The sequence below is a fragment of the Excalfactoria chinensis genome, chromosome 5, assembly GCF_039878825.1.
Source record: "Excalfactoria chinensis isolate bCotChi1 chromosome 5, bCotChi1.hap2, whole genome shotgun sequence".
NCBI lineage: Eukaryota > Metazoa > Chordata > Aves > Galliformes > Phasianidae > Excalfactoria > Excalfactoria chinensis.
Window position 1 is genome coordinate 9,363,603 of NC_092829.1, and position 25,756 is coordinate 9,389,358.

The window sequence follows — 25,756 nt, forward strand, 5'->3', positions numbered from 1 at the left end:
ATGAAACCTGAAATATTCAAACCTCTTCTGCTTTACATATATTATGTCAGTTCAGATTTTCACATCCTCGGGGCAATTCATAGATTGGCAAGTGACATTTTAACGATCGAAAGAGACAGCCTTGCCCAGGACAGGCCTCAATTAATTGCAGTAATGATGGATGCTTTGAAATAATGTGCCCTGTTCCGGGACCACCACGAAATTAAATGTAGGCCTTGTCCTACTCCCAGCAAAATCAATAGCAGGGTCAGCTGGACATCAGTGGATTTCAATGAAGTTATGACAATTTCTACCAGCTGAAGATTAGCCCTGGGGAGTTTAGTTATTGACATCGTGATTCTCTGCAGTTTGCTATCGATTCCAATGAAGCCATGACAATTTATTGTGGCTGTGGATCTGTCCCCCTCCTGCTTAATGTCAGGAACAGGAGAAGCCTCCATTTAGCCATTAATCCTCTTAGAAAGAGCCATTGTGAGTGTACGCTCTTCTGGGTTGTGCAGCCCAAAGCACTCTGCCTGTGGCAACGGTGGAGTTGTGCATACAGAAACATCCCCATTTCCCCATCACAGCTAACAGATGGAATAACAGTATCCATGGGAGCTGCTTCCTCAGAAGCTATTCACGTGCCCTTATATCTCACATGGGGCAGCAGATTGCTGAATCCAGGGCTGCTCCCTGCTGTGCCTCACCCAAAACAGGGAGACCACAGCACTGTGTTCAGTCTTGTCTGCAAGTCAAAACCCCAACAGACACAAATCTTTGCAGTCTCCAGAACTTCACGTTGCTCTGGCACACAGATCATTTCAACATCGTTCTGCACAGAGACGGCTACAAAGTGAGGCTAAAAGATAAGACAAAATACGGGGACAGTGAGATGGCAATTTATTGTTGCTTGCTTGAGGGCTGAGTGCTTCCGGACCTGTAATGGTGCAGCTAGGATCAGACTGGGGCAAATGAATAGGAGCAAAATGTTTTGACTTTTCTTTTTGGACATGTTGTTAGAAAAACCACTTTGCTTTTGGAAGAGGCCCCATTGAACAGGAAAGTAAGAATTATCACGAGCAGCCTTTCTGGGTATGCAATGCTGAACGTGGCACATCTATTTTTTTCACTGCCTTGTGACATTGTGAGTAAATGGAAGCCATTTAGGCCCCACCTCTGCCTTTCTGAGCAGCATCTGGAAATTCACAATCAGGCACCAGTGGCCAAAGGTGGTTGGCCAGAACAAGCAGAAGTGTTTTCCGCTCAAGATCTCCTGCTGCTTTTGGGGCAATGTACAACTATATTTTTCCTGAATGCTATTTAAGTTCTGCCTGTATCTTCAAAATACATGGGGATATTTTCTAGTTTCAACTTCTCATTATCACAAAATGATTATCAATGGATTCCCCCATTGTGTCGAGAGAACCAGGGAAGAGAACACAATGGAACTTGCTTTTTGTTTTGATTGTTCATTTTCTGAAAATCAAAGAGCACTTTGTCATAGAAGAATGAAGTATGTATTAAAGTAACAGTACTTAAGATGCAAAAATGTTGCATTCAAAGCAGACTAGTTCTTTTCCTTATAGGTAGATTTAGTTGTGCTTATCTCCATGGGAACGCTCCTATTAAAGTTAGTGACAGATTTTTAAAGGTTCAGGAGAGAACACTGGGGAAGTTATTTTTTCATCTCCAGTCATTTCTCTCAAGACATTATATATAAATATAATGCAGTATTAATTCATAATTTAACATGACTAACACTGCTACCCTCAGCAATCCAAGGGAAATAATCCCACAGATTAGCTAAGAAAGAACCTATTTCCTATTTATTTATTTCTTTATTTGCATATGTCACCTGAAATTCATCTTGTTCCCTGCAACGAACAATACTACTTTGTACCTGGCTGATCCAGAGTGCCAGAATGTCCAACACAAATAAATAAATAAAACTCCATAAAACTATATAGGATGATCTTGGTACAGCATCAACTCGGGAGCAAAAGAAACATCGCCTCTGGCAACACGATGCTTTTCACACTTTGAACAAAGATTGATCTGACTGAGTGCAGCAGATGTGAAGCTGTGGTAACACAAAGCTATTAAATGATGAAAATGGCAGCTATACAGATAGCAAGACATGGTACTGCTATTTGCAAGATACCATCATTGTTGACAAGTACTTGGTTTTCTCGATATCATCCCTGTACCATTGCTTCCACTTCTTTAATGGTCTTTGAAGTAGTGTGAGTCTAGCTACTTGTTTGTTTGTTTGCTTTGCCAGACTTTCAACAATATATATATATCTCAGCAGACTGGATAGTTGATCCAATGCTTTACTTGGGATACTGTGGCCTTGAGATCAGAACTGAAATGAAACTGAGCTGTTGTGCTGCCTAAATGTAGTGATGACATTCTGTTCCAGATGTCCACAACAATGAGCTCATCTAAGATGGCAGCTCCCTGACATTTCAGTCATTTTCAGACATATTCTGAAAGGGGGAAAAAAAGAAAAAAAAAGAAGAACAAGTGGCCTCATTAATGATTTTGATGGAAACAGCTGCCCACTTCAGTTAATGCTGCTCTGAAGACGTGAATGGAATGGGAAGCCGGCTAATTTGATGTGATCTGTTTCAGGCTCTATGTATTAAGCTGCCTGTAATCAGGAAACATACTGGTCAATACCTCTGGTGGTGTCCTGAAATAGCAGCAGGGAGGCAAGTTCCTTTGTTCAGGTGAACTTTAAAAAAGCCCAAATTACTGAGAAAGAAAACAATGTAAGAAAAAACAGTGAGGAGAAAACAATGTGCTCGAGAACCTGCTTCATTAAGACTGCAAGAGGCAAGGAGATAGTATGATTTCTTTGCCTATGATAGCACTCTGCTCCTTAAATCAAGAAAAGCAAACCAGTCCAATGTGACATATCTCTAAAACAATCTACTGTTACATCTAAGCACTTTTTGCTTCTTTTGTTTATTTTTTTCCTTAAAGAGAAAAAAAAACATGCAGCAAGTGCAAAATTTTTTCATATCCGAGTTTGTCTCACCCTCACTTCAAAATGTTGTGTTATACAATCACTAGATTCTAGTGGACTAGAATCTAGGACTCACAGGAGTAAAACAAAAGCACTGCCAACAAGTGCATTAAATGGCAGAACACGCTTAGCAGAAAGTGGCCTGCTAAATGGCTCTGCCTTATTATTACTGTTATTATTATGAGAAGGCATTTTAGCAAAAATTGGAAATGAACAAGCTCTCAGCCCTTCACAGCACTTCTCCATGAGCAACTTCCTCCTGCTTCACTCATCATCATGTGCAAAGAAAAGAGCATTTGTGAAATGCTCATCTAGTCCATCAGCAGTAAGCAGACCGACCTCCCTGGAAGGTGAAGTACCAGCATCTGTTATCCTACACAACAAGAAGAGACTTTGAGAACATTTCTACTCACTTCCCACCATTGCTAGCACCAGACAATCTCCAGTGGTGACCAAACTGATGTTGTTGTTAATGTCATGTTTGTTACCTCAATGCTCAGACTCACATGATGAAATGTCATCAAAGACAGCCTCCACCAGGAGACTATTTTTGGCTCCCAGTGTGGATGACGGCTGTAGATTTATGCTGCTTTTGGCAAGAAGGAATTTTTAAGAATATTGCCAAATACAAACAGTGATGGAAAGGTGACAGTTTCCTAAAAAATAATTCCAGGAAGGAAAGTCTATGATAACAACAAGCAATAAACCGCTCCTGTTATTCTTAGATTTAACTCTTTCTTCTATTCTCTATTATTTTGAATTCATTATCAAGAGCTTTCTCTGATCTCAGTTTAATTCTATCTTGTATTCTGAATCCTTGGAAAATTCTTCCCTTGCCACACAGTAGTCAGCTTCTCTCTCATCTAGAAATTCCATCTAAGTTTCTTAATTAGAAGAATATATTTAGGTCTTCCAGATAGCTTTTCTAGCTGTTCAGAGTCTCCCCTCTACTTATTAAGGTAAAAACAACTGGAACAAAAATAATATGAAGATTGCAATTTGAATATTTTTTCTTTTTCTAGAGTTGTCTGTATTTGGCAAAGTAGATGTTTGCAATATTATCTTGTTTTGTTTTGTCTGGTGTTTTTTAGCACAGAGGGCTCTATTTTTAATGAGCTACATTTGCAATTTCGGTCCATAGCCTTCTCTATTTCTTTATTCTTCTCACTTACAAATTGATCTGTGGGTGGATTTTCCTGAAGTCATAAAGCAAGTGACACAGCTATTTCCTGTCGCCATCAAAATTCTGTAAGAGAATTTCTCCCTTTAGTAGTTACTAAGTTACATGGAGTACAGCCAGAAAGGAAAAAGAGAAAAAGATAGAAAAGATAAAAGAGACCTAAGTTGATTAAGTCTGAAATAACTTTTCAGTAGCCATATGGATGTCATGCCTTCAGTTCTGCAAATCCACAGTGATTCCAGAAAATATATGAGAATAATTTTGCTTGCATTTGTCCCTCCCAAAGAGAATGAGTTTTTAAAATTAGAACAGTACCAGAAAAAGGGGATGTATTTTTCCACTGAAATATACCACAGGAAAAAGGAACTGGTAAGATGGATCATTTAATTCATTTTAGCCAGATCACATTTATTTTTAGTACATGGACTTGGCACACAAGAGCAACAGGAGCAGAATACCTTCAGCTGCATTTTCAAGCTCACATCCATTTTTTTAATACGTATACCAAATGTCACTTTTCAGCAAGATTGTTTTTTTGTAACTGCAAACACTGCTGTGAAGATCCAGCATTATTTATAACATGCAGAACTCCTAATGCTTTGCAAGACTTCTTGAAATCTTCTAACTAATTCTGAAATACGTACAGTACCAATCAAATAATCTTGCACGTGCGGGTCTGATACACAAAACTCTCCATAGCTGCTAAAGTAGGCTTCAATATCATCTGTCATCCATCTGTTGTCTTCTCAGCATTGAACCTGATTCTTCACAGTGATTGGTGCAAGTCAGAAAGAGCTCTTGAAATCCCTGAATCCCACTAATGTAGAACAGACCAAGGAGACTGGAAACATTCGAGCAACTGGTAGGCAGCAAGCGGCTATTTCTCCAACCAGCTGCAGTTTCCTTTATAAGAAGGCTGTGATAATCACCAGCTGCAGGAGCTGATAAGAAGGGGAAAGACAGAGATTGTAACTTACTCTCATATTGTTATGACAAACTATTCTATCTTTAAAACTCAGCTGGATTTGTTAAAATGACAAGGATTCTACAAATCAATGCATCACTGATATTAAACAGTTTAAGATTAGGTGAAACAACTGGGACCAGGGAGGTACATAGAAGAAGAACAAAAATTTTTGTCTATGCTGTGAAATATTTTTCTCAAGTGGATGTTTGCAGAGGGAAGTATAAAGAGACAGAAGTCATTTAGAAAAAAAAAAAACTTCTTGATCCAGGCAGTAGGTCCAAATGCACAACAGTACACTGTGATTATTACCTGAATAGCTCTCAGATACAGCAGACATTTGGTGTCAAAGGGCTATCAGACAGGCTTGAGGCAGAAGGGGTCCTAGAAACGATATTTCCATAGTCATCTGCTGGACCCCTGTCTTGTTGGGAATAATGCTTTCTGCTACACTTTCTGCCCTTGAAAAGGGCAGCTCCTGGTGCAGTAACAGCACTGGGAAAAGGGCAGCTCCCAGCGCTGTTAGGGTCTGGCCCTGAAGGTGATGATCAGTATCACTCAGGTCTTTCAACAATTTCTGTCATGTTAGTTCTGACGATGAATCACCTCAGCAACAGCAACTATGCAAACCCCAGCCTTGCTCCAGTTTCTGGTTACAGGGTTCAGTGCCGAGCTGCCTCCCTTCTCCATGCACTGGTTTTCAGCTCACAGTGCTCCGGCTAATCACCAGCGGAGAGGAGCAAGGAAAAGCCATCCTTCCCACTGCAGTTTTGCATCGGGACCTGACTGGTTGCATTCCTAGATATGTAAACTCCCATCGAGCTGTTCAGCATCTTGCCTTAAGGTGCTGCAATCGCTAGGGAGAACAATTCTCAGAATAAATTGTAATAAATAAGCAAAGGCACCGTGGAAAGCTTGAGCGTCTCCCACCTAGCTCTCTTCAAGTAATCATGGAGAGCAGCGACTAAGCACTGGCTTCTGCTTGCTTTGCCTGCCTGCTGCCTATGCCATGCCCCATTGCCAGCGAGGCACAGAGCTGCTGTTTGCTACGGCAGGACCTTCCCCTGGCAGCAGGGCAGGGGATGAAGGCAGGGTAGGACGCAGGTGGCCACCCTGGGGATGCTGCAAGGAGCCATCATCCCTCGAGGGAAGCAGTGGCCTGCCACGTTCTCCAGAACACCGTGGCCCTCCCTAACTGCATGAGGGCAAATTCGCCCCTCAGGAGCTGCCAGCATGCAAAGCTGGTTGGATGCGAGGAGACATTTGTTTTCAAAGAGCAGCAATGCAATGGCACAGGCTGCCCAGGGAGGTGATGGAGGCACCGTCCCTGGAGGTGTTCAAGAACTGGAGAAATGTGGCACTAAGGGATGTGGTTAGTGAGCATGGCGGGAACATGCTGATGGCTGGGTCAGATTATCTTAGCAGTCGATGATCTTAGCGGTCTTTTCCAGTGTTAATGTATCCACAATAGCGGCGAGAAGAAACCGGGAGGCGAAAGTGCGGCCGCGAACGCACAACCCCCTCTCAGCCTCGCGACGAATCTGCCGAGGCGGACGCAAAGAACCGACGGGCGCGCCCCCTCCATCCCCTCACCCCCCGCTACGGTGCGGCGCTGGGCCCAAACTTCCTGGGCCGTGCCCACGTCGGAGCGCGGCGCGTTGGGCGTGGCGGGCCCGGCGCGGAGGAGGAGCGGAGCCGAGCGCGGAGCCGAGCGGGTGCGGCCCTTCCCGCCGCCGGGGCGAGGCCGGAGCGGGAGGCCGGGCGCGGCCCATGGATCGGCCGCGCCTGAGGCGGAGCCCGTGGAAGGAGCCGCTCGGCCCCGGAGCGGCCGTGAGGGGCGGGAGGCGGCGCGGCTGAGCGGCCCCGGGGCCTTGCGCGCCGCCGTCCGCCGGTTCGGCCGCCCGGCACCATGTCGGCCAAGGTGAGGCTGAAGCGGCTGGAGCAGCTGGTGCTGGACGGGCCGCAGCGCAACGACAGCGTGCTGAGCGTGGAGACCCTGCTCGACCTGCTGGTCGGCGTCTATGCCGAGTGCAGCCGCGACTCGCCGCTTCGCCGCGACCGATACGTGTCCGACTTTCTCGAGTGGGGTGAGCGGCGGGACGAAGGGAGGGGACGAGGGGTTGGGGGGGAGACGTTGGTCCCGCAGCGCGGCTGGAGCGGGGAACGCCGGCTGTGGGTGCGGAGCTCCCTGCGGAGTCCCCGAGTCCCGCTGCGAGACGCTCGGCTGCGGAGCGCCCTCGGGCCAGGCTGAGCCCCAGCGTTAGGGCGATGTCCCGCTCCTCCGAGCTCTGCCGGGCTGCGGGAGGGCTCCGAGCCCAGCTGCCGTGCCGGACCCGGCCCTGCTGCGGCGGGAGAGCGGTTATGTCGCATGTCCTTTCCGTTCGGGCACGGCCCCGAAGGCCGGAGCGCTGCCAGGAGGCCTTTGTGGCAGCTTTGTTCAGTGGTTTTGTGGCACGAAGCGGGGTGATGTCGCGAGCCCTCCGATAGCGGACAAAAGGAAGCGTGGATACGCGTTACCGCACTTTTATCCTAAGTTTTCTATCCCTCGGTGCTTTGTTAAGGTTGTTGACTACAGGCAAGCAAATAGTAGGGATCCTTCCCTGGTGCATGCTTAAGTGAATTTATGTTAAAACAGCCATGGTGGCTGACTGGTTTATTCAGCTGAGTAAGTTATGAATAATAAAGCACGGTGAAGGTGACTTAACTTCTTCGTGGAAGAGGAACTTGGGGCTGAGGGAGGAAAGAAGACTGCTCACCAGAACCCTGTCCTGTTTATCAGCTGGGCCGTGCGTGTGCAGTTAATGAGGCTTTTAAAGATCTCTCTTAAAAAAAAAACAACAAACCCACAAAACAAAGGATTTCCTAAGAGAGGGGGAGGGGCGATTTACTTCAGTGGATGCAAATATGCCCTTGGAGCTTCCACAGAAGCGCTGAGATGTGGGGGCAGCTGGTTCTCCTTAATTTCTGTGGGGACCACCACTCTTTGTCATACGCTAACCAACTAAGAGGATTCACTTCCTGGACTCTTCTATTGACGTCAGTAATGCGATTGCCAACTGAATAATTAACCACTTTATCACATCTGCCCTGCAAGCTGCAGCCAGGGGAGCATTGATTATTTGTTTTGTGGTGGGAGCTTTGTGTGACTTCTGCGAAGTGCGGTGTGTTGTCATACTCTTGTTTCCGAGCTGATAGCTTGCTTCAGTGAGTGGGCATATATGAACTGGTTGGTTTGATATAGAGGACTGCCTTGGCAATTAAATCATTCCCTTGATTTCTATCCTTTGGGACAGGCCAAAGAGAGATATGCTTCTTCTGTAGTGCTGCTGGTGGTTGTGCCTTGCTGATGGATGCCTGTGTTGTTGTTTTCTGTGTGATGGAGAGACCAATTATCCAACTGTTGGTAAAATTGCTTTTTTAAGTTCTATTTGCAGCCTCCACTGAGTGTGAAAAGGTTACTGGCTTGATGAAAAGTGTAGGTCCCAATAAAAACAGTGCGTAGCTCTTACTGCAGCGTGGGATTACCCTAGTCTAACAAAGTGCCTATTCAATAAATAATTGAAATGTATGTGAGCTACCATCTGGTGCTGCAGAGCAGGGATAGAAGTTTATAATCCAGGCTCTTCCTGGTAAAGGGATGGGTCTAAGTCTGGACTGCTGTATATTTGTGTTCCATCAGCCGGGAATACCCTTAAAAGCAATTAAAGCCGATACTGTGGGTTCCTCCCTTTCCTTCAAGCTGTTAAAAGCAAGTAAATGCCAACAAGACACCTTTTATCTGTGTCCTAATGCCCTCACAGCGCATTTCCACTGACAAGGAACTTGTTTCTGCCTTCAGCTAATAAGGAAAATATCGTGCCAAACACACTAATCTTCCTCATGTCATGATGTGCAGTCTTAATTACAGTTTGTTTTTCTGTTAGAAGGTATTCTGGATTGATGCACATGAGGTCTGTGTGCTGTTATGTGTCTGTGGCAGCATGAGAGTGTAGCTAAATATTTGGGATGTACTTTGAAGATCAGCACATTTCATTATCAGCTGGAGACAGAAGGAATTTCCTTTTGACAAAATGGAGACTTATCACCGACAATGGAAATAAACTGCATGAGTCTGAAGGTTAAATTAAACTGAGCTGTGTAACAAGCCCTATGTTTGTACTGTGAGACTTGCGCCAGATTCTCTCAGCCAACATCCAAGAAACTTTGCACATCACCTGCAGAGGTTGGTGAGCCCCAGATGATCGATCTCATTGCTTCTGCCCTATAAACCTGGCTGCTGCAGCCTTATTTCTTCAAAACCTTCTTCTCATTTGATAACCATAGAAGAGCGTAGGGTGTGGCCACTTGCCCAGGGGCAGCCTGTGTCTTCCATCTCTTCAGAAGCATCATCAGAATCTGCCATTTTAACCTTGGTGGTTGTAGCTTTCCCATGGTGAACGGGATTTTGGATATCCTATATTTTTTTCCATATACTGGAATTATATGATGATTATTATTTTCTTATGCTAGGTGGCTTGAGAGAAGGACTAGCTGAGCTTTCAAGTGACGATTCCAGAAGTGATTTTCTTCCAGTTACTTTTATTTATAAGAACTCTTGAATAAGATCTCACTCAATTGGTTGTCACTGGATTGTTTACACCATTGGTACTGAAATAATGCTCAGTGTTCCTAGTGGAAATGAAATCCAAGTCTGTTAACACAGCGGACGCATGTCTTACGTGTTCAGCAACAATTTGCCAAATCTGTGCTTAGTGTCATTTAAGCCAATACTGCATATGCTGCACCTAGTGAGAGAAAAAACGAACTCCAACAGCCAGCCCTGTTTATTCCAGTTACACTTTCTCTTTCCACTCTGAAGGTTGTCAGTGAAGCTGGTCTGCTATAACCCTTGTGCCTCTGAGGCCAAATTCCTTGCCCATCCCTAGCAGATCTTGTAGCACAGTAGGGTTGCCAGGAAAGCTATCTGGCTTGCATCCCAAGAGATGCTGGTGCTGGGCAGTCCTGCTGTCCTGGAAGGCTGAAAATGCCCAAGCCCACTGAGACTACTCAAAGATGCAGCAAGCAAAGAGGACAGCACATGGCCTTTGGAGTTACTGAGAGGATTATGCTGGTCACCAGTGCTTAGTAATGTCTGCGCACTGCAGGGGGACCTTCTGAGAGACTTAGCCTGCAAAAAGCATGTCTGACCTTGTTCTGCATGACAAGGAGACATCATGGCTCGGGTCTGCATGCATCACCTGCCCTACCCTTTGGCTTTTAGGTACAGTGTGTTCCTCTGTACAGAGCATGTTGTTCCCTCATGCTGAGGAATATGAAGCTTTCCTAATCCCACGCCGGATGTACTGAGCGCTAGGATGGCTGCTCACAGGGCTACTTCACCTCAGCCACGGTCATCTGACATCACCTTATTATTCAGGACTTATGTCAGTAGGCTGTGGCCACTGCTTGCTACCCCTTGCTCCAGCCAGCAGAGGCTGGCACAACCAGCTGCTCCATTCTCCAGCAGCTACTGGCAGTAGTTGAGCCAGTCGGCAAGCATATTTGGAACAGAGTCTAACAGAAGTGGGCCTTGTTGGTGGTCAGAGTGCTCTTAGTGCAGCACAGGCTTTCTTGCTCCAGCCTTTGTTTCCTCTGATCCTGTTTTGTACTGCCGGCACTCTGTGTAGGGCAGGATGGCAGTCATCCCCATGGGATTTGTTTGGTGTTGTCTCCCACCTGGACAACACACTGGCTTGATTTCTTTGTGAGAACCCCTCAAAGCCAGTACCTGAATAGGTTGAGCTGATCTTCTGCATTCTCATTTTGTGCGGGGTCTACTCACCAGTTAGGCTGGTGTTCTGCTTTTGTTTTTTCCTTATTGCTATTGTTGTTTTGTTTGTTTGTTTTCCTTGGGAAGAACTGACTCGAGGGCGGGCTGAAGCTGTGGGGAAAAGAAAGAAGTCTGCAGCTGATTAGCACAAGTAGGCCAGCTGGGCACCTGCTGTCAGGCTGCCTGGCGTAATAGGCAGGCAGTGCATGCTATTGTAGTAATAGCAATTTATTCTCACTCTGGGTTGAGCAGGGGAAAAAAAAAATGCGTGTGCAGAACACTCAGCAACATCTCTAGCCCAGTCTCGAGCTGCCACTTTTGGGTGGATGTCTGTTATATGCGTGGCTGTGCCATAGGTGGAAAAATCACGTGCAGAACGCTCAGCAGCATTGCTGTTCTGCTGGTGCAGTGATTCACAGCTTTGGGTCACTGCGAGGACTGGTACTTCAAGTTTTGCATCTTGCTTTTGGTGGGGGCTAAAAGAAGAGTCTGTGAGTTAGTTTTGCAAGTCTCCTCCTAGACCTACTTTCTTCTCCTTCCAGCTGCTTATAGAGGCATGTTAACCTTTCAAATAAAAAGCTCTAATGAGTGAAAAGAGAAACTTGCAGTGGCCTTTTTTCCCATAAGAGTTCAGAGTCTGTTCTCTCAGCTTGGAATGGTTATATTCACATGTGTGGATGTGGACCTGAGAAAAGGTCACATTTCTGCAGCCTACTTGTAGGGCATCTTCAAAGCTTACTGCAGGATAGCCCTAATCCTCTGTCTGCTGCAGACACTGGTGTGCTGGAAAATGAGTGCATGAGACAAACTATTTTGAAGTATTTTTGAGGTGACCTTAGAGTTGTCAGGCTTGGAGCACTGTTTATGAGGGTCTTCCTCGTGGCCTTTTTGGGTTACGTCAGGAAAAAGTGTCAATTAATAATGGCATGTTTCTTGATTTGAGATTTGTTAGCTTAAGTTCTCTTCCTTCGCCACTTCCCTCTTTCCTTCCCTTCCTGTCTGCAGAAAAAGCCAGGAAGTACCTCCAGCCTCTGCGGGCCTGTTTGACATCCTACTCTGCAGGCAGAAGTTGGTCAGGGAGTGATAAGCCTGTTGGGAAGACAGTTTGCTTCGGTAGTGAAGGCAGCTGATGAATGAGAAGTCTGAGTTTCTGCCTCTGCCCAAAGTCCTCCTTCCAGTTGATTGCTGAAGCCTGTTATGGTTGCTTGTACTTGAGGCAGTAGTAGCACAAGGCAGTGGGTGAGGCTCCTGGGGCAAGGAGCTACAGCTTCGCAGAGGTTCTGGAAAGGCTGCTGGTGGTCATGGTTTCTTTGTACACAGAGCAGTGTGGATGCAGCTGGAAGCCTTTCCTGCTCCCTGGGGGGGGTTTCCTGTGGTCAGGGTCGAGGCCCTGTAGCCTGGGTCGCCTTTGTGAGGAAGCCTTTGGCGGTCATCTGGCAGACAAGTAATAGCAGGGCCACTGAACCCTGGCTTTCAGCATTCTCTGCTGTTAATGGTTCTTTTACAGAATAGATGTTGGGATTAAGTCATGATGGAGTAGCAAAAAACTGCCACATTAGTTTTAAGAGCGCTGTAGTCAAGGCCAGTGATCTGAAGGCATGAGGTTCAAAGCTCACTTACGGAGTGCATAATGGACTCTTTACAGCACATCTGTTCTAATCTCTTATTTTTAGAATGGGGCAATATCTTTTAATGACTTTCTATAATATACTGTGCAATGCTGGCATTGAATCCTGGAGTCATGTTCTGGCAACGTGAAGGTACTGTGGCTTGGAGGATGAGATGCTCATCTGCATGTGCTGTTAAAATGGCAGCTGTCCTGGGCAGAGCTTGTCCCTTGTGCCATCCAAAGAAGTGGGCATTACTTCTGTCCTGTGGATAGATAGTTTCCAAAAGCTTGCTAATAAGTTGCTTGTTAAAGGCCATGACCTATTTTATATTTTAATGTGGTTTATATATGAAAGGTCAGCAAGGGATAGAGAAGTATCCCTTCTCACAAGACGCTTGTATCACATAGGAAACATGCATCTAGTGCTGTCTGACACAGGGTACTTGATAACATAGAATGCGGAAATAAGGTTTCATAAGCATCCATAAATCTAACATTTTTCAGACAAGTTTCATGTAGACATACAAAAGGCATTTTAATTCCTTTTTTTTGGTAGGTAATATTAGGACTTTATTTATGCCATTAAAACTTCCGTGGTTGGCACCACTTATGCGTTCTCAGTGGAAAGAAACCTCATGGATGTTGGTTTATTCAGCAGACTCGATGCAGTGAACTTTTTTTGTCAAGTTGAAGTAACCTTTTCTTTCACAAATAATTCACATGAGGGGGTGAGTCAGTATCTTTTACACCTACCAGAAGCAAACAGTTTTAACTGCATGAGTCAGGCTGAAGAGACTTCTTTCATTAGCTTTTTTTAGCAAGTTGGATTTGCTTTATAGTTATATACTAATGCATCGGTTTTCAGAGATCTTGATCTTTAGCTGAGATTAGTTGGGAGTGTTAAACTACAGCAGATTCTTCAGACTTAGGAAACTTTACATTTTGTTCCTTCCTTATAATTTGAGACAGTTCATGCAAGCTGATTTTGGGTGGCTGTTACAAAAAGGGAGAATTTTTATATCTAAACAGTTGCAAATATATCAGAGCCTTCATTGGAATGTAGTGCTTAGAATTCAGATTAGCTGCATAGACTCGTCTCCTTATTTACCAATGCCTGAACAGATGATTGGGATGATGGCCCACAAACAAAATTGTTGGGAAAAGTGAAAGAGCTTATTGAAACTTTTTACTAGATTTTTGCTTTGATAATGCTTCAAACAGAATTAAGCTTCATTTTCTAAGGCTCTTGCAAGGTACACATGAGAACAGAGTCACTAAAGATCTTGTATCGCACTCGCTAATATGTCTGACTGAAGCTCTAGTATTTAAAAAGAAAGGGGGGGGTGGGGGGGCAGCTTTGTTTTAGAAAAGCTTTCTGGGGTCTAAACGTTTTCAGGTACATTCAGTCTATGGTTTGATGTGATCTAATCTTTTTAGCTGTCTCCTAATACTAAAATATTCCACTGTTTTTTTCATCAGTGTGTGCAGATTGCTGGAATGCAAGCTTCCACTTACGAGGACCTTTGTTCCTATAATGAATGTGGCTTTTTTCAATAGGAAACTACACACTGTTTTCTTAAGCCCTGATTTTGCACAGACCTCAGTAATCATGTCTGTAGATATACTTAGGGTGCATTCAGATTAAGCGTGTGCATCCATCATTACCAGCTGAGGCTGTGGGCATCCTGAAGTGCCTGAGTTAGTAATTTCTGTCATTTGTGTCATCAGGGTCTTAACACTGAAGCCTGTTATTACTTAACCATGGCCTGAAGCTTCAAATGCGACTGGTACCTCTGGGTGCCCAGCTTGAGGCCTCTGTAAAAGAGTTCGAGCTTTGGAAAACAGTGGGGATGGCTTCACTGAGCATCAAACTTTAGACATGGATGGAGTTCATTAGTCAGGTGAGCATTAATGCAGGCTGAGATGATGCTCTTACCTTGCCTAAGTGCAGTGCCATTAAGGACTTGATATGTTTAGCTGCCTTTCCCCAAAAAGCCAACAATAGAAAAGATGAGAAGCAGCATCAACTCCAGGTATATCCCAAGTTCTTTTCACATTTATAATTTGTTCTCTGCAAAAAAATAAATGTGGGCTTTGTGAAATTCTACTTGAAGTTCATTTATGTCTATTTATTGAAATGTTAATTTTCGGGATTTTAAAGAAGTGCATAAAGCATTCTGTCTGAATGTTTAATTCAGCTTAATCATAGGTTTTTTTGTTCCAGTTTTCATTAAAAAACACATCAGTGAGAGATAAATAATGAAGATGAAACCAACTTAAACTCCTGAAATCAATCTTAAAGGAGTGCTGCAACTATTCTGCCAATATTGTGTTTTTTTCAGGACTGTGTGGTTCGTGGGATGTGGATTCTTTCTTATAGAGAATGGAACTGTAGTTAAAGGACAGCAACGGTGGCAGGACTGTGGCCTCCTGTTTGCAGCAGCCCCTCTGCTGAAGTACTGTACTTCTTCCTTGCATGTGATTTATGGAAAAGCTTTGGACCTGTGCACAGCAGCAGTTTTTGTTCTCAGTTGGTTTAAATACTGGAGTACTGTGAGAAAAGCAGCTGAGAACTTTTTTCTTTAATAAGAAAAAATTGAAGTTGTTTATAAACCTGAATGAGTTTTAGAGTTGTGTGTGTGAGGGACATCTGACCTCATCTGAGGAGGGAGCATCAGAAACCATCATCCCTACTCTTGTGGAATTCCTCTGTCCTTGGTTTCCCCCTTCTTCTGGAGATCCATGTGCACCCTGTGGACAGGCGGTGCTCCTCTCCGCTATTTCTGCTGCTATTACAGCATGCCTCCTCCTATCTTAATTTTCCACGTCCTTTCTCGGAAGTTGGCTTCTTTGTGCAGCTTTTCTGTGTGCTACCAGTTCTGTTGCTGCCCTTGACGTGGCTGATCAATGCTGAGAGCCGGAATGCTCTGACTACCTTTTATTTTGCTGTAATTAAGGCAGAGTAGGAACAGCAGGAGGGTGACTTTAGACATGAAGATCCTATTATCGTTTTGAAATATGTTCTCTCCAGGGTTTGCTTTCAAAGGGCACATTTGGTTTTTAAGTTTAGCTCTTCTTGTGATAGGATCAATTATTCGCCACCGTCCCCAATTTTTGTGTATGATTTTTCTGTTCTTGTCTCTTATCAGTGCTAGAAGATGAATGCAGTTTGTGTGCTCTGCAGACTTTGTTCTACTGGCTTCTGCCTGTTCTGGGACTCGATCCAAAGAAGTAGCATGTGTCTTTTTTTTTCTGTGGTTACATATACTTCATTAAGATGTATATACTGAAAATTTTAAAGAAAAGCAATAAAGTTTCTGTTATCTAGTATGTGATCATTTGAACTCTATCCAGGAGTGAAATGGGGGTGTCACTTCTCTTGGAATTTTCTCTCTTTTAAACTTATGTGTTCTTTTAAGGCCAGGGTGGGATCTCACTGTGTGCTATCAGTGGGTTCTTTTTGAAATGCTTTTGTTGCCCTGTAGCCCCGTCCAGTTACTCAATCAAAAAAGGAAACGGCATTTTTATGATGCAGGACCTCACCCTGGCTGCCTTATTACAGAGGGCAGGGAGAAGAACATTTTTACATGCACGAATGACTACAAGCGAACTAAAGGTCCAAATAAAATAACTGGTAAGAAACCCCTGGATGCTTGGTTGTAAATGAAGGGTGGAAGCTAGAGTCTGCGGTAGATAGTCTTTCTGCCTTTTATGGATGAAATGGTATTTTTACTGAATTCCAGAACACATCATCTTTCAGAACAGACTTCCTGACAATTTGCAGATAAGGTACTTCTTGTGTCACAGAGAAATAGTACAAAAATTTTCCTTCAGGCCAGATCTAGCTAGGAAAGTGTCTCAATTGTATGCCATCATATGGCTGTACTGAGGAATTCAGTTTGACCGTTTAAACTTCTACTCCTTTAAGTGTAGATTTCCATTACCGGTTCAGCTTGGGGTTTCCTGGACACTTAAATTAAGTTTGGAATAATGACAACATCAGACTGTTTTTTAAACTGTAGTTTGTGCTGTGTGATAAGTAATACAAGACAGCGTGCCATGGGGATACCTAACTGGAAACTGTTTTGGGCCCTCATATTGTCTTTGTGTTGCCCTTAGAAGCATTGGCTGGTTATTGAGACAGCTGAACTGTGGTTATTTCTCTGTGCATGGTCTTGAAGGCCAGCAGGATTTACTGGGTTGGGTGTAGTGCTGTACCTGCAAGGCTTGAGCCTGTCAGCTGTGCATCCATGACCTTGTGCTTTCTGAAGTTGACTTTTTTGGATATAAATTGTAAAGGTGAAAAACGTATTGGCAGGGGGAGAGGTGGGGGATTAATTTGAAGTATTCTTAGTGCTGGAGAATGTGTCCTTAGGAAGAAGCTTGCAGTAGTTCTCCTCAGCATTAGCAGTGTGTGCATTCTTGAGTAACTGAACCCAGAAGTAGAAGTGCCCCGGTAGAATCAGAATTACAGGTACTGTAGTTATAAACTTCCTGCTCTTGCAAGTACTATTAAAAATTGCAAAGGTTTTATTTAATGTTTCAGGCACTGTGGAGGGTGAGGATATCTGACATCACATTCGATAGTTTACCTTTTGCATACCAATGTTATTTTTTCTTCACACTGTGAACCTTACAAAGTTCAACACAAGCACGACTCACACCATGGACTTTTTAAAAGCTGGGCAATGACCAGCTGGAGAGCCTTGCAGAAAAGGACTTGGGGATCCTGGTAAACAGCGAGTGGAAAAGGAGTCAGTGGTACATCTTTCTGGAAATGGGGGCTGTCTGCATATTGGGCTCCACAGCTCCATCCCAGAAGATCTTTAAACCTCAGCTGGATCAAGCACAGGGCAGCCTGGTTAAGCTTGGACTTCACCTCAGATTTAGGCAGGGTGTTGGACTCTAATCTCTAGTGGTCACTTCTAATCAAAAAATTGTTCTCATTCGTATTCTGTGTTATTGATTGATTGTTTTTTTTCCCCCATGTTAGTGAATTCATTTATTTAATGTTTTAACATGAGAGAGTTGTTCCTCAGGCTTTTCAGAATGAGAACAGAAATAAATACCATAAATCATTCTTTGTTGTTGTTGCTGGTATAGAACATAGTTCAAATAACTTGTGTGAATGCGCTATTCATTGTTTTGTTGTTGTAATCTCAAGTGTTTGCCCCGATTGGTTGATATTTTACCATGCAGTCTGAATGTAAGTATTGACAAAATTTTAGCTACATTTTGGACTTGTAAATGATGAGAAACTAAACTGTATTTTCTCCCCCTCTTGTTCAGTCGTGCTTCTAATAAAAGTGAATTTCCTCATTCCTGCAATAGAGTTACTAGAACAGGTTTTAAGAACTGTTGAACTTATGCTTTATGTCTATTGCTTTTTCCCAAGTACCATTTCCTGATGTCTAGTTGTTAGTCTTGACAGTGGTGGAAGTATTTCTAAAGCTCTGTTGCATGTGGCTGTGGGAAGCCTGCAAGCCCTGTATGACTGTGAGGCTGAATCACCCCTTAGGAAAAATAAAGGTGTTGCTGATCTGTTGTATTACAAAGGGATCTCTATCTAGTAGAATCCTGACTATTCTTATGCCTGACATGACAGGAAGTCTGACCAAGCAGTTGCTAACAACAGGGTGAAATAAATCCACCTCATAGCTGTAAAGATCTAATGGGAGATTATCCCTGGTTTTTGTTTTCCTCTGTAAGATAAAAACTCGTACAACTTGCAGGAAGTTGAACTTGAAATATGGCTTTTCATACCAGTATTGTCGGTGCTAGAGCGTTAGCAAACCGGAGCCCACAGTAGCAATTTCAGTTTTAAAATCATATTGCTATATGGAAGATAGCATGGTAAGTACTATCACTGGTAAGGATGGCAATGTATAATTGGGAAAGAAAACAGGAACTACGTCCTTTATTAGCAGTGCATTGTGAGTATTGATAGAGCATGCTCTAAGTGACTCTTGACTTTCCATACAAATAATTTGTGTTTTTGAATAACTTGCCTACAATTGAGCATCTGTGGATGAGGGGAAATTTCCCTAAACTCTTCAGAACATTATCAGGTTTTTCAAAATGATTCATTGAAGGCTGGTAAATATCCTTATTGGAGAATGTGTCAGTTTTGTCAGGAAGGCATTCATTGGCAGTGTGATATCACATAATGTAGTGGCCCATTACCCTTTTGGGGCAAGGGCTATGTGTGTACTTGGGAAACTTGTGTATTAATTTTTCAGAAGAAACCTTTTTCCAAGTAAGGTATGGCTGTTTCTGAGCCCTCAGCTGTGCTTGTGTTTCATTGTATAAAAGTGGTTCACACCATATTCTGGTTTTAATACATTGTTTCCCTGTTGGGATGTACCTGCGATACCATTACTTCTCTCCGGTTCTTTCCCCATGGTAGTCACTTCTTTTTTGTGTGTGCAAAGTCTTGCTGCATAAAACTGCTGAGAAATGTCATCCCACTTCTTACATGTCCTTGATTTCCTCTTCATTGTTCAGAAGTTTTATTTCTTGTTTACTAACTGCATTTAGAGAAGTCCCTTTGCAATGGTGTCTTTCAAGCAGCAACAAATGCTTTTGCACACATTGCTGCCATCATCTTTTGCATCACTGATTGTAATGTATCACCATGCCCATTGGTAATAATAGTTGTTACTTCAAGTATATGCTTGATAACTACAGAATAAATAACACAAAGACTTCGCTGGAAAATGTGCTCCAGTGATTTACCTTCAGAGCTCTGTGGGGAGCTCTGAAATGGGTGACAGCTGGTGGAAGATAATGGATTATCTCTCTGCAAGAGAGAAGCATGGGCAAGACCTACTTCTTACTTCAATCTCCTTGCTCTCATCTCTCCCTCCCCCATCATATCCCATATAATGCTTAAGAACTTGTCCTCTGTGTTTTTGGAGGGACTTAGGTGGAGAACGCTGTCTCTTTTGTGTAAAATGATTCACTGGCAAGGAAGTAAATTTAGCTGTATGTAACAATTCATGGAAGAGGAAATCAATGTTGTTGACTTGCAAGTATCTTTTAACACTTGTCTAGAAATGAGTTGCTGAGGCGTCATAGTATTTGAATCTAAAAAAATCATCAATTATAAAGAACTAGGAAAAGCATCACTTAGTCCAAAGTATGGATCGTTACATTATAAGCACTGGTCAGGCCAGCTGTTTTTATCCCTTCTGGAAGTACCAAGTAGGCTGTAGGAGAATCTTAGATGAAGATTGTGTCTGCATCTGTAATATAGGAATTTGAAGGAAAAGGGACTGATGATACTCAAAAGTACATGATAACTAGAAGATTTTTAGTTGACTTTTAGGGTTTTTGATATGTTTATGTAAGAAAGATGAGATTCTGAAGTGACATCCTAGTTCTTTGAAAATGCATTTTTTATAGAGCAGGCCTTCAGAAGAAAGAGGCCCACTTATGCAGTTTTGATTTCACGCAGTACAGCTGTAAATGCTCACAGCTTTTCTTCTCTTAAAATGCTGCTGAACAAACAGGTGGAGGTGAACTTCTGACAGCAACTTCACAATCTTCTCAGTTATTATAAGACTTATTTCAGTAACTTGGTACATTTTTGTTCCTGTGTAAGAGGAACTGCTTGTGCCATCTGAGCAGTAGAAATTGAGACAAAGTGACTCTGGCTGCTCATACAAGTAATACCATGCAATAGTCCAACAAATTGCTGCTCCAGATAATTATTTTTGAAGATTTCAGGGAGCAATTTTTTTAAATGATGGTGCTAGGATCTCAGTTTTAAAATTCAAATTATAAAGAAGGTGAAAAAAAGACTTCAGCTTCAGGAGATAATGATAAAGTGAAAATTGCATGGCTGCTAGGGTATAAACATCAGGGCGGTTGCCGGAAGAATAGTTTTGAAGGCATCAGCTCCTTTGCAGAAGATTGGAACAATAAGAGTTCTGACTTATTAAGTACATTCTTCTGCACGATGCTATTTGATGTCTTTGACTTAGATAGACTTGTGAGGTTTGCTTCTGTCCATAAGAACTGGACTGAAGCTTTCATGTTATTTTAAAGACTGAAATGACTAAGAGACTGAAAATATTTTTGGTAATATTTACATCCTCACTGCATTCACAGTGACAGCCCTAAGATGGAATGATGTGTGACTAAATGAGCAGACCTGCTCCCCCTTTTCCTACAGGCTTAAAAACAGTGAGATATAAGTGTCATAAATTCTAAGAATCTTAAGGGTAGAAACTAAAATTGTAAAGATTACATCTCTTCTCAATTTTTTCCAGTAGAAAATTCCAGATATGTTTACAGAACAAAAAGGTTACGTAGCATCAGCTCCATGGTACTCACATCAACGATTAAATGCTGAGCTACAGGATCGGGAATGAAAGTTTGACAAGAAGATTGTGGTTTGGGACAGAATGGTTTTTTAAAGCGAGTCAATAGAAATGGAAAGAATTACTTAAGAGCTACAACAATCACTGAGTGTGCAAAGGAGCCAAGGTTTGTTTAGATGACATTGGAGATAACTTAGTGAAGCAAAATACTGAATTCTGTGTAGAAAAAGAGGGGAAAGGAGTGGGATATGGCTTTAATGTGTAATGAAACATAAAGCCAACTATTTGGCTCTTCTTTGTGTATTTGACTTCATTGTTTGTTTTAGTTTTCAGTTACTTCACATATTTTGAGGGTTTGCTGAAATTCCTTCTTATTCTTCCACTTATGTTCTCATCTTCTGCTTGTGGTCTCCTCAGAGGCTGTGCACTTTGTCAGAAGATTTTGGTAGGGAAGCCAGTACATCTCGCTGTTTCCTTTGGAAGTAGAAGGTTCTGCAAGCACAGCCACACTGGTAGGGTTCTGCTATTGCACTGGAGCATTCAAGCCTTTGGTTGTTATTTTCAGGTATGAGTAAACAAAAAGGTTGGAAAGCCAACAAAATGGAGCTTGCAGTATAGATAAAGATTTGAGTACCAGTCTAGCACATCCATGTTCTGAATGTGCCAGTACCCGAATTTGTATTTTCAAATCAATATACTAGCTTATACATGAGGATAGAAAAGGAATCCCCTACTTAAATGCTTGGAAATAAATTTCATGGCAAAAGGATTTTCAATATAGCACTCGCTAAACAAAGAGTATGGGAATTTACTTAAACTGAAGAAAAGGAAGAGTAGGAAACTGGTAAGTTGTGCTTGAGACAAGAAGATTAAGAGCAAAACTTCATCAGATACTGTATCTGTTGTGGAAAACTTGTTGGAATGGTCCTTGTTGACTTAATTTTGATACCAGCTTTGTGGCCTTGAAGCCTTGCTGGCTCCTCCAATCATAAGCAAGGAGAGGGAACTTGGAAACCAACTGCTGCTGCTCACAGTGGGGTGTGCAGTAATTGATGGTCTGGTTTGGAGTGGTAGAGCATGGAGCTTCCAAGCCTCCAAGGAGTCTGGAGAGACCTAGAAGGATGTCTGTTAACCTGTGCTATGGGGGCTGACAAACTGTTCAGAGATCATTCAAAACTGTGAAACAGAATTAAAGAATTTCTTTAAGATAATGTGGCAAAGAGCTTAAGAAAAGATGGAGGTAAAATGCTAAACCAGTACAAAAGTGAAAGTGTGGGTTTTGACATGCACAACATTGGGATAAAGGGAAAGAGCTTGTTTAATATATTGTATGTGAACTACAAAAAAAGAAAGTTGGATGAGAGTGGGTGACAGAAATGTAGAGTGAGGAGTAGATAGAGGACAGAGAAGAACTCATCCCAGCTGTATAGAGACAGCTACCTTCAGAATGCTTGGAAGCCTGGAAGTGTCTCTGGAAAAGGTATGGTGGTGTTCTGATTTTAGATCCAATTCTGTACTCTTTGCATACACGTGCAGTGTTAAAGCCCTTCAGTTGTGCTCTAAATCAGTTAGGTTTGAAAAATTCACTCTTAGCACTGTTCTAGAAGTTGACTTTTCTGTGTGTAACTGTTTGGTTTAAAGGATGCTTTGAAATCTTGAACATGAAGTGTGTTGTATTTAGTATTTCTACCTTTCACTTACCCAAAATGTTTTCTTTCAGGGCTATTCAACATTTGTATTCAAAAAACAATCAAAAAGCCACCCAACCACACACCACCTATTTTAGATGGTTATTTATTCTTAATTAGTAGCAGATATTATGATATATGTCAATTTGAATCTTCAGGATAACTGGATGATAACAACTCAAATGCGTGCTATTCCTGAACAAAATTCTGCAGGCTTTGCTGTTTATAAATGACAGTTTTTGGCTTTTCTGAACCACGAGCACTTAAGGAAAATAAAGGTGAAATGAGAAACGTGGTACTCTTCTGGAAGGAGTTATTTTGTAAATAATTCAGGGAGCTGAAGAGGAGAAATTATTTCTAATAATAAACAAGTCTCTCGAAGCCTTTTGCTATAATGTGAGACAAGTTTTTAGCATGAGACTTTTTGAGTATTCTCTGCAGATTTAAAGGTAATTTCACTCTGCCTCTGAGAAACTCGAGGTGCTTGTCTTTGGTTGCAGTAATTCCTTGGTGGGCATCTTTATCGCCTTTACCTGCTGCAGCAGTTTGACTTTTCGTTGACCTTACAATAAGATCTGGGGATCTAAGGAAGTTCTGAAACTGGGTGAGTGATGTTGGAGAAAATGCCCTATGCTGCCATGTAAAAGTGCAATGAACAGAAGGATGTGCTTCCTGGCTTCAAGGAGGTGTTGCTGTCTAAACTGCAAGTTGGAAAACAGTTCAGGGTGTTTATGTGCAGTGTTGCAGTCTTGAGCCATCAAAAAGAAATAATAAACATTTCTCAACCAACAAAAGCCAGGTGTAATATTACCTGGATCTGGTGCTCTATCTCTTCTGTCTTTTGTTTCCCCAATGATTCTCTTGATCTGGATGAGAAACGAAGTATGGAAAAAAGGTAACTGTGATCTGATTTGGCTCCTCGTTCTGCTTAGCATGCAGCAGCACTAAGGCAGGCCAGCACTGCACCAGCAAGGCTGCAGCAAAGGCTGTTGTGTGCATGCTTCATCTCACCTTGGTCTGTGCTATTTAAGATGACTGCTATTGGAAAAGAAAACAAAAAACTGAGCTCTTTTCCTTTTCTTGCTCGTGTGGCGTAACGGCCTCTCTGACCCTTCAGTGCTGATGATTCCATTTGCTAAACTACCTGGAAATGCTTGCTTTGTGTAGCTTGGTAGCTTAGCTTTCTGCTGCTTTAGCGAGCAGAATCAGATCGGTGAGGTGTGACCAGCAGAGTTTGTTAGAGCTGACACAAGAAGGAAGAGAGCAGGCCTGTGAAGCTGTCCCCTGGTTGCAGGGATCTTAGATCACTCCAGTTTAAATACAGCTTAAATTCGCTCTGAATATGTAGGCTTGGAAAAATGATGCCTCATAAGGTGAATTGTTCTCCTGTCACTGAATGTATGTGGAGGTGCTTTGCCAAGAGGAGCTTATTCATAGGAGCATCAATCTTTTAATAGAGGTGGCATGTGGTAAATATAGAACCAGTGAAAAGTATACATTTTGCTGTTACATAATGCATATATGAAGTGTTCAGCTACTTCAGAATGTCTTGCATTTATCTGGAGAAAGTAAAAGGGAAGTTTATTTACTGTAAGTAAGAATTGATAAAGTGATTATGGTCTTCGTAGTTTTACTTTTAAGATGAAATAAAGCATGTAATTGGGGAAGGTAGAACTTTGTGTGATAAAGTGCTACTTCCTTAATGTAAGGAAGGTTATGGCTGCACAGCGTGGTCGTCAGTCTGGAATTGTTTCATTTCTTAGCAGCATGTGTGATAGATTTGAATCGGATACAATTTGGAATCACTCTCAAGTTACTGAAATTTGGGTGAGCTCAAATTCAAGATTTCCTTCATCTTTCGTTTGAAACCGTCTGGAAAATAAGTGCAAAGATCAACTTTTTTTTTTTCTCCTTTGCAGTCATAATTCTCAAACTGTTGTACAAAAATTGTTCTTAACTGTCTCTTTAGATCGTTTGTCCTGCAGTAAAATCAGTGGATTTTTAAAATATTTACAGCTTTGTTATGAAATAAAGGAGATTGAATCATGGATATTTTACTGTTTGGAACTAGTGATTCACATTGAAGCATGAAACAGTTTTCCATTACTGATGTGCTTCAGTATGTAATCTCAATTTGCTATGGCTTAAATGGTCTCTCCCAACACCTGCGAAAATTGGCCTTGTATTTGGAATACAGCAAAATTCAGGTACCAGAACAAATAAAGCTACATTAAGCAAAAACAATATTCCATGTTTGTTGCCATGCATTTCTTACAGTGTTTTGACATGTATCTTGGGAGATACTGTCCTAGTGTGCTGAAGGTTGGCTTGAAATGCTCACATGCCAGATGCATGCTGATTGCAGTGCAAAGTAGGTCCACGTTAATTCCAAAAAAGGCCATTTTGTCCCTCTCCAGTCTCTTCCTGCAGCCTGCCCTGGGCTGATGCTCCAGCATTGCAGCTGTGAGTGAGTCATGTTGGGTGAATGATTCGGTGGGAGGGGATGGACAGACAAGTTAGCTTTTGCCTGGAAATGTTTCCTGGTTTGATGTGCCACGTGAGCACTCCTGATGAACCAAACAATAAAAGTGGGGCCGTGGTGGGAAGGAATGAGGAGGAAGTCTTTCAGCAGCAGAATGGGTTTCCTGAATTACAGTGGTCGTGCAGGCTCCCCCTTCACTTGTCTTAAATATCTGGGAAACCAGGGAGTCAGTCTCAGAGAAAACCTGTAATTCAGTGAGCTTGTGTATGACTTAATGTGAGTGTATTTTCTGGGTGGGATCTGAGCCTTGTGAGGAAGAAGTTGAAGATGAAACTTTAGAATGTGTTGGATATTGATTATTGTTTAACAGCAGAGTAATGGAGTAGTAATGTTTTTATTTCTTTGCAACAGTTAAAATGAAGGAAAATATAATGAAAATCTCATGAGAATTGAGTATAAAGCAGGATCTGTTGTTTGTCTCTTTGGAAAATCATGCACTGCAGACATTGTTGGGCTCCTGCACAATAGTCATTGAAGACTCTGAAGCTGAAGATAGGGATTCTGTGGCTGGTGCTCAGTCTGAGGACTGCTTTGAGCCTTAGGGAAAGGCACTGCAGCTTTTCTTCTCCACACAGTGGTGGCAGCTGGGAAACAGATATGAAATATCAAACTTTATACTCCGCCGTG

General features: G+C 42.5%; 1 protein-coding gene across 4 annotated transcripts in view; it reads left to right on the forward strand.

Moving 5' to 3' along the window:
- Window positions 1-6,923: 6,923 nt before the first annotated feature.
- The window catches only part of CDC42BPB (CDC42 binding protein kinase beta), an 84,001-nt gene continuing 65,168 nt past the window's right edge, over window positions 6,924-25,756 (forward strand). For all 4 annotated transcript variants that reach the window (XM_072339403.1, XM_072339405.1, XM_072339404.1 and 1 more), the window contains exon 1: window positions 6,924-7,244. In XM_072339403.1, the coding sequence (XP_072195504.1) occupies window positions 7,067-7,244 (178 nt within the window). In that variant the 5' untranslated portion in view covers window positions 6,924-7,066. The remainder of the gene's footprint in view (window positions 7,245-25,756) is intronic.